The sequence below is a fragment of the Ictalurus furcatus genome, chromosome 12, assembly GCF_023375685.1.
Source record: "Ictalurus furcatus strain D&B chromosome 12, Billie_1.0, whole genome shotgun sequence".
NCBI classification, from domain to species: domain Eukaryota; kingdom Metazoa; phylum Chordata; class Actinopteri; order Siluriformes; family Ictaluridae; genus Ictalurus; species Ictalurus furcatus.
The window spans coordinates 15,011,269-15,020,368 of NC_071266.1; the positions used below are offsets into that span (position 1 = coordinate 15,011,269).

Below are 9,100 nucleotides of genomic sequence, written 5' to 3' on the forward strand. Positions count from 1 at the left end.
GTTCTCCCTATGTCTCAGCCACACACACACACACACACACACACACACACACACACACACAGATGATGACAAGATATTTTGGTTATCCCATCCTGGACACCCATTCCCATGCTCTCTTTCAGGATGCCCCTCCCATCTGAGTTTACTACAGAAGCCCTGTGCCTACAGTCTGCATATTAGTCACAGTCAATACGCAGTCATTTCACGCACACATACGCACACGTACACGTGCACACACACACTGTGTGTGGCTCTGAGGTTGGTGGCAGGGGATTGATGTTAAGTCTGTTTAAGCATCTGGATTTAATGCACCATTAAGGTCATCTGGTGTTCAGCTTGCACCTGTAGCGGCTGGAGCCTTTTTCAAGGCTGCACTCCTCCTCCTCCTCCTCCTTCACTCACTCAACACTCACCACCAATCTCCTTGCTACTTTTGGTCTGTGAGGAGTGTGTGTTTTAGGATTTGCTCAGTGCTTTAACTAAAAATGTGATTTTCAAATGTTCAAATGTTAACTATTGTGTGGCTCAATTTATATTATATATTTTTAGGGGTAGGGGTAGGGATTCAAATCATCATAAATGTGTATTCCATGTGTCTTTGGTGTGTTAGTCATAAGCTCAGTTGAACAGTCAGTCTGATTAAAGATATCAAAAACAATGCTAGCTACATGTGCTTATCTACATAGTTCTTACGTGATAAATCTCATGCGCTGGCTAGCTCCATGCCAAGAGCTCTTACATAACATACATAAAGATAAAAAATTTTTCTAAATGATCAAATAACACAAGAAATTCAGTCAACAGAACTCACTGAATGAATCAGACATTACAGCATTTCCCGACCGATGTAAGAGCAGACAGAGATCAGACAACGATGAGGCTTGTGTTGAAATGCATGCATTTAAATCACACACTATACACAATATACAGTGATAGAAATCTCTTAAAATGATTATTGGCAGTTTTGTACTTGTAGTTATTGGCTTCTGACTAAAAACTCTCTGAATGGAAGTGACTTCTCTTCTTTCCTCTCTTTATCAAAATGCAGATGTCACCGAACAAAACTTTACTCATAAATATAAACACAGACCAGAATAGTATGGTATTTGCCCTCAGCGTTTACATATAGGGAGTCTGCAGTCTGTCTGTCTTTATTTATCCGTCTGACTCTGGGTACAATATGGCAGTGGAGGCTTATTTCCCACTACTGAATGTATGTAACCTGCCTGCGCAAACACTGACCTGAGTGTGACAGAAAAGAAACAAGTCAGCAGTTTGCACTTTTAATAGCTAAGCTGTGAACTAGCTCAGTGTCACTGAAGAACATAGTGACAGCTAGATATCTAGAGCTATAAATATACAAAAAAAAAATGCAAATGATCAAACTTTATACTTACAATTTATTTAAAAATATTAACCAAATACAATGATAAAAATAACAAGCTTTAACAAGTTGTGTAATACTGTTATGGATTAGGTTACTGACTCTGAGTTCTGCGAGTCTAATAGGCACTGATGTATTTAAATTCGTCAGTCGTGTTCATTTACATTTCAGTTATTATCAGTTGGTCACAAGGTCCCGCCCCTTTTAGAGTTCTCCCAATCATCATAAGCCATGTGTCCGTGTGAGACAAGCAAACAGCAGTGTTTAACAAATGTTGAGATTTTTTTCACCCTACTGTACGTAAAACCCACCCACGAAGCATTCATTGACTCCCAGTGAAGTCATGCATATGGGTGTGACCCAAAATGATGTATTTGTCCAAAAAAAAAGCCTGTTGTTCAACAAGCATTAATTTGTGCTCCCATTAAAACTATAGGGCTATAGAAGCCCATAGAAGCCAGGCTTCACCGGAGCTCTACAGGCGCTGTGTCAGGGGCTTCAGAGGAGATTTTCAGTCAGGCTGCACTGTCCACCGAAAACAGTGAGTCTTCAAAGAATGAACAGCGTAATTCTGAACTGAGATACCTGATAATTAGACTTGCTAAAATGTTGAAATTCGCCACAAGTGATAAATAATATAGATATTTTTCTACATTTATTATAGAAACATTTCAATGCCACATTTCAATTAAATTTTAGGGAAGGCCATAGTCTTAAACCTTTCACCTGTGATGTATAGTACAATCAAAAAAAGGGGGGGTACTAACTTGGGAATTTGACCTTTTGTAACATTAATATGTATCTTTTACCTTGAAATATGTATACAGTGCACCTTTAAAATGATTTAAGGTACATAATTGGACCATAATACATATAAAAGGTACAAAAGGTGTGTTTTTTAAGGGTACAACTCTTAACGAATGGAACAGTTTAGTGCATTTTTTTCTGAGAGTGTATAGAAATGGATACAAAACACAGGCTTTAAAAAGCCACAACTCACATCGCACAATCAACAGTACGTAATAAAAGGTTAGCGTGTTCCAGTTTAAAATAAATTTGCTTTTGCATTATAAATTACAGGAGTAGGAGTAGTAATAGTGTTGCGTTTAAAGTTTACTACGATTCCCAGTAGCCTTCGCGAGTTAACACGTCATAACTCTGCGCGAACAGCACAAGTGCTGAGCTGGTTTAGCGGTAAGAGGATAGCTAGCAATATATGGTATATATAGTAGAATATATTCTATTACACTCAGGAATGGTTTATTACTTTGTGTGGTTTTATATTTGTATTGTTGCCATAATACTCAGCTTCTCGGTTATTTCTGTTCTTCTACAGTGTTTACTTCCTGTACAGTGTTAATGTTTCGCCAGCTAGCACCAGCAGTGATTAATCTGTCAGTGAATTCGAGGCATCAGAGTGTCGAAATGTTTTGAGGTTAGCTGTTAAAGCCCTGTTAACGAGAGATTTCATTGATCGGGATTCAGCTGTTCGCGTCCTTTGCAGATTAACAGCGGGTTAGCGTACTGGTTAGTTAGCATGTAGCTAGCCAGATATCTGATGTAGATTGTGGAGAAACATTGCATGTGGTAAAATGGGCCACGTGATTAAACACAGTTTATTTTAAATGTAATTTCGACCCCTTTGTCACTGTATTCTGTGTCAACGCAGGTTTTCAAAAACATTATTTCAACTAGAATTCTTAATAGTTTCGCTAATGTCAAAGCACACTGATCAGATGAGATTAGATCCAACTTTATTGTTATTGTGCAAAGTACAGGTTCAAAGCCAGGATCACAGTTAGTATGGGTGTAAAGTGCCAGCTGGCATGATATAGTATACTGCATGGCCAAAAATATTTGTACCCCTGACCATCAGACCCATACGTGCTTGTTGAACATCCCATTCCAGATTTCTTCCCCCTTTGTTTTTCCATCTAGTTTTTAGAACATGGCTGTGGGCATTTGTGTTCATTCAGCTACAAGAGCATTAGTGATGTTGAGGTCAGGCGCTGATGTTGGGATGTCGAGGAGGCTCCAGTTCATCCCAAGGTGTTCAGTGAGGTTGCGGTCAGGACTCTCGAGTGCAGGACACTCGAGTTCTTCCACCTTCTTCCAACCTTAACACACCATGTCTTCATGGAGTACACTTTGTGTCATACTGGAACAGGTTTGGGCTCCTTCGTTCCAATGAAGGGAAATTGTAAAGCTACAGCATACAAAGACCTTCTTCTATACAATTGTGTACTTACAACTTTGTGTCAATAATTTTGGGAAGAACCTCGTATGGGTGTGATGGTCAGGAGCTCACATACTATCTTGGCCATATGGTGTAGGAGTAAACATGAGTCCAAAGACACGGATGAATGTAATGCAAGACAGTACAATTGAACCTATAGTAGGTGCAAATAGAATGATATATGAATTGATATTCCAGTGGATTATGCCGTTAGGTCGAATTACTAGTGTAGTTCAGTAACCGTGAAACGGTGAGTAGTTATGACTGAGGAATGCAAGTCTGGACCTGCCCTGAAACTATAACCTGTCATGTTTTTGTTTCCTTCCTAAAATCCTGATAATTAAAAACATTGCAGTCTTTTTTTTTTTTAATATGACCCTGTAGTATTGTTCTGTTTTCTCCTTCAGGTCTCCAATTTTCTTCATCATGACCAAACTTCTGGAGTGGCTTCTGGTTGTGTCGCTGGTTGCTGTTGCTTGGGGACTTGTGACCTTTGACCTTCTTGGCTTGCACATATCTGCTGTGTACAAGGAAGTAGCTTGGCCTATGCCTGTTTACCTGCTGGTGGCATTTGGGTGTTATTCGCTGGCAGCAGTCGGTTACAGAGTAGCCATGTTTAATGACTGCGAAGATGCAGCCAGAGAGCTGCAGAGCCAGATACAAGAGGCTAAAGAGGACCTAAAGAAGAAGGGCCTGAAGATGTGAGGACTTTCTTATAAATTATAGACTGTTAATAGACCACCTTTCTGACTCAGCTATGCTTGTTTTTTTTGTGTCCTGTTTGTTATACATTTCTGACTTGAGACACTATGGAAGCTGGAACCATCCTAAAATGTCAAAGCTTGAAATCAGATGTAATTGTTATTTTGAATTTTCCTTTGAATACAGTGTGTATCATTATAGCAGACCATATATAAAATTAAATAAACCAATGTTTAGAATGGGGAATATAGAATGTGCTGTTTCTGTGTAACCTATATTTGGACTAGCTTCTAGATGGAAACGTCTCTGTAATTGTTTTTAAAATGTCATTTTTGCGTCAGAAGAATCAGAATTTGGAGTCAGACTAAGTAACAACGTGGTTGCACAGCGCCATGTTTGTGTGAGATAACTGGCGTACACTCACAGCACTCGATACAGAGTTGATTTTTAACAAGCTTGATAATAGGATGCTATTGTTCTCGAAATACACACACTGGAGCACAGGAATGTCTGCAGCAGAAAAAAAAGTTGGATCCATGTTACTGTTTTAAGTTACTGCAAGTTAGTGATTGTGTAATCCATATACACAAACTAGTGACTGTATTCACAAAGCGTCTTAAAATGGGAGTGCTGATTTCGGATAATGTATTTTACTATGTGGTGAAGGGAACCTGAGTCTGTCACTAAAATGTTTTACCTCTGACTTTTTTAGGTTATTGTTTCTAATGTCTCCTAAAGGGTCCCTCCTGTAAAATCTGACTGGAAAACTGTTGTATTTTAGACTGTGTTCCATATGTAACTACATTGTGTTTAGATTGAGTCCAAATGTATAATACAGATTATTTTTCCCCTAAAATGTCTGATGTTTGTTTGACTCTTGATTTGATTCAGAACTTTGTACATTATAGATGTCATCCCTCGATTGTTTTATGGCTGGAAATCAATCGTTCTCTCTGTCTGTCTGTCTGTCTGTCTGTCTGTGTGACAAAACAAAAATACACAAGCGAGAGCACAAGCGGAGCTGGGCGGTATGGAAATTCCAGAATATGATCCATGTCCATGTGCTGGCTCTTAAAGCGCTAATCCTGAAGCCACTAAATGCACACAAGTGCACTATATTTACACAAGGAAGAATTAATCTGATGTTTTTGGCTGGCTAGACTCCCTTTCACTCACTGCACTTAAAATGGATGCTGAGGGGCCTCATTTTGTGGGCCCCCCCATGGAGGAGTACACAGGCAACAAGCTCATTATGGGGTGCTAAACCTCTTTAGTACGTTTTTAGGGGGTGGAATGAGTCACAGGCCCCTGACACTGAGCCGACTCCACCCAAGTGCTGATTGGCTGACACTGTCGGCCTTGTTTTAAACCAAATTTTAGACAAAAAGTGCTGACAAGGCTTTGTATTCTCCAGAGGACTGATTGCAGTTAGTAAGCAGATCCTGACCTTGTTCTTGAGCTGATTTATTATATCCTCATGGGTTTGTAGTTCTTTAAATGAACCTGTGTTTCAGGAGGTAAGTTTTTGACCTGGTTGACACAAAAGCTTTAGCTGTCCCAAAGTGTGCATGGTTCTGTGAAAGAATATGGCAGCTATATAACGATAACCCTCCACAAAAAATTCCCATGTTGGACTTCATGATGGATTTTGTCTTACAGCAAGCTTTTCCATCCTCAAAATGTAACGAAATGCACTTGTGTATTACTTTAAATTACTTGTATTAGTCAAAGTCATTTTCTGCAACGTTTATGGGTTAACAATAATTAGTTTATGGTAATTCCATGTGATCAGAAGGTAGAACATGAAATTAGTCATAAATGTAGTGAATATGATTAGTGAAATGTAGTCATAAAGGGTTCCACCATGCATGAAGAATTCTTATTTAAGCCCTTCTATGGGAAAGAGACATATTAGGCATGTTGCCGAAGTTAGAGTGCATATGCATTTGAGCCAAGATTTCAAAAGTCTATTGCTTTTTCTTGTATGTACTGTATATGCGTCTTATATGCACTAGCTAATAAAATGATTGTAAAATGTTGCCCAAACTCTACAAAAAAGACACACCCAACTTTAAGATGCTGAAAATATGTTTAAACAAAAGAGAACTACTCTGCTGAATGCCAAGAGAAGAAGCATGCTGTGCCTCTGGCAAGTAAAAATCCCTGGATGTAATAAATAAATAGTTAGAGAACACCATGTCGTGTTCTGCATGGCTGACATCTTAAACATACTTGCAAAGGCAAGCATTTCAGGTAATGTAAACCTTATTGTTTAAGCTGATTAGTCAAAAGGTTTGCTAACATCTGTTAGCAAGGTGTGGATCTCGAAGCACATACTCAGTGCTAAGCTGTTTGCCAAAGAAGGGCTGGGAGCGGAGTGCAAGCTGAGCCCTGTTGGCTGTGCTCCAGAAGCACCTCTCCTTTATCCTTAATTCCTTTTGGACCCAAAAAATCTTAGCTATTTTCTCAGAGAAAGGGAACTTGCAAGGTCTTTCCTAAGTCGTAATATAAACTGGTTGAGTCAGTCACCTGACCTCAATCCGATAGAGCTGCAGTAAAGGTCTGGCAAAGCATCTCAAGGGAGGAAACTCAGCATTTGTTGACGTCCATGGGTTCCAGATTTCAGGCAGACACTGACTGAAAAGGAGTTGCATCCAAATATTAACAGTAATGCCCTGCTGATCTGTGTTCTGGTATCTGCAGATCCTGCATACAATTGATGCCTATAAAGCCAAATACAAGCCAAATAGGATTTCGCAAATTGAAATCCTTCATGATCAGTGTCATTTAGTAGAGCACACACCCAAGATGGTGCTATGAGCTGCACATCATCTGTGCTTCTGGTCTAAACTGAGCTGCAGTGCATGCAAGCTGGTAGAAACGAATTCATATTCATTTCCGCACACTGCAGAAGCCAGTGTTGAACATCGCAGTTCAACTGTCGGTTTAGACTGGAAATGTCTCCCAGATGCGGCTACAGACATAGCCACTGCCAGTAATGAATAAATACATAAATTTTCTTCTCAGAATGGTTGAATATAATGTTGGATTGGAGGACTTTTTGGCTCTGTTCCTGAAATCCATTGACTGTTCCAAGTTGTCCATGTCCAATAAGAAAAAGCTGCAGTACATGTGTCTTTCTAAAGACATTGGTCGTGACACTGCATTAGAGAAGATCTGTATAAGATCCCACAATTCACAGTGCATATTGAACCAAAACTCAAACCATGAAGTTCAGGGAACTCTCCATGAACCTCCACAACCAAATTGTGTTGACATAGATCTAGGCAAGGGTATAAAACCATTTCTAAAGCTTTAAATGTTCCTTTGAGCACATTAGGCTCTATTATTTTGAAATGGAAGAAGGTTGGAACTACCAGGACTTTTCCTGGAGCTGTCCATCCAGCCAAGCTCAGTAACCTATCTCGAAGGGCCTTAGTCAGGGAGGTGACGAAGAACTCTAACAGAGCTTCAGAAGTCCTGCACAGAGATCGGAGAACCTGCTGAAAGGACAACCATCTCAGAAATAAATCAATCAATCAGGCCGTGGTAGGAAGCCAATCCTGAGTAAAAAGGCATATGGCAGACACCGATAGGACTTTGAGAGCATGAGGAAAAAGATTCTCTTGTCTGATGAAACAGAAATTGAACTCTTTGAGAAAAACCAGGTACTGTTCATAAACTGGCTAATAGCATCGCTACAAGGAAGCATGGTGGTGGCAGTATCATGGTATGGGGGTACTTCTGAGACAGGTAGCTTCCCATCCCCGCCACTCAGAAGCACTCCCATAGCACTCCCATTTGGCTCCTTCCCTCTATTCTGACTGCAGAACTTGGCTCATTCCCTCTATTCTGACTGCAGAATTTGGCTCCTTCCCTCTATTCTGACTGCAGAATAGAGGAAAGGAGCCAAATGGAGCCATGGAAGCATGGAAGCCAAAGGAAGCATGGTGGTGGCAGCATCATGCTATGGGGGTGCTTCTGACTGGCATGGATGGGAAACCACCTGTCCCCACCAAATGTAGGATCCAAATAGGAGCCAAATACAGAGAGCTCCTTGAAGAAAATCTGTTCCAGAGTGCGAAAGTGTGAAGATCCACCTTTATGACCCAAATAATACAATTAAGTCAATGCTTCGACTGTCTTTGTCCCTGAGTGGCTCTTCAGCATTTTTTTGATGACACTGTATGCTGGATGATGATTGTTAATGTGACAATTGGCCATTTTATTGTTTCATACTTTTCTTCCATTGCTGTCTCCTGGAACATCCACATAAAAATATACAAATCAAATCTCAGGACCAGTGTGTTTCAAAACCTCACATTTTGTATAAAGAAAAGCATATCTCTCAGGGGATAATCAGGACACTAGAAAAGACAGAGTTTCAGTGCACAACCAGGCCACATCAGCTACATTATCAGTGTGATTTTGAGATGGCATTTTTCTAGCAAATAGTTAATCATATCCTGTCGTGCTATTTGCAAGCAGATTAATGAAGAAGGGCACATGACTAATACCACTTGAATTTATTTTTCCTGTTCACTGCTTCTTGCTCTCTTGATCAAGAACACATGGACAACTATCCTCATCATTCTGCAATACTCTGACTCACGAGTTAACCTTCTATAAATCTGTATTCCCTGTGTTTCAAGGGCCTCATATCTTGGGGCCATGTTTCATCATGATAATATGGGTGTTTCCCGTCAAATGACTCCATCTTATCTTTAATTTGTACAATATGGCAAAACCAAAGGTATTAGCTGCCATATATATATATA

At 39.9% G+C, this 9,100-nt stretch overlaps 1 protein-coding gene across 2 annotated transcripts; it reads left to right on the plus strand.

Moving 5' to 3' along the window:
* Window positions 1-2,523: 2,523 nt before the first annotated feature.
* On the plus strand, window positions 2,524-5,291 carry dpm3 (dolichyl-phosphate mannosyltransferase subunit 3, regulatory). 2 transcript variants are annotated; one of them, XM_053638051.1, is made up of 2 exons: window positions 2,524-2,578; window positions 4,028-5,290. In XM_053638051.1, exon 2 carries the CDS (start codon window positions 4,047-4,049, stop codon window positions 4,323-4,325), a length of 279 nt encoding a protein of 92 aa, XP_053494026.1. In that variant the 5' UTR covers window positions 2,524-2,578; window positions 4,028-4,046; the 3' UTR covers window positions 4,326-5,290. The 2 variants fall into 2 exon arrangements, with proteins under 2 accessions (XP_053494026.1, XP_053494027.1); XM_053638052.1 differs by having other exon boundaries at window positions 2,542-2,603; window positions 4,028-5,291.
* Window positions 5,292-9,100: the final 3,809 nt, after the last annotated feature.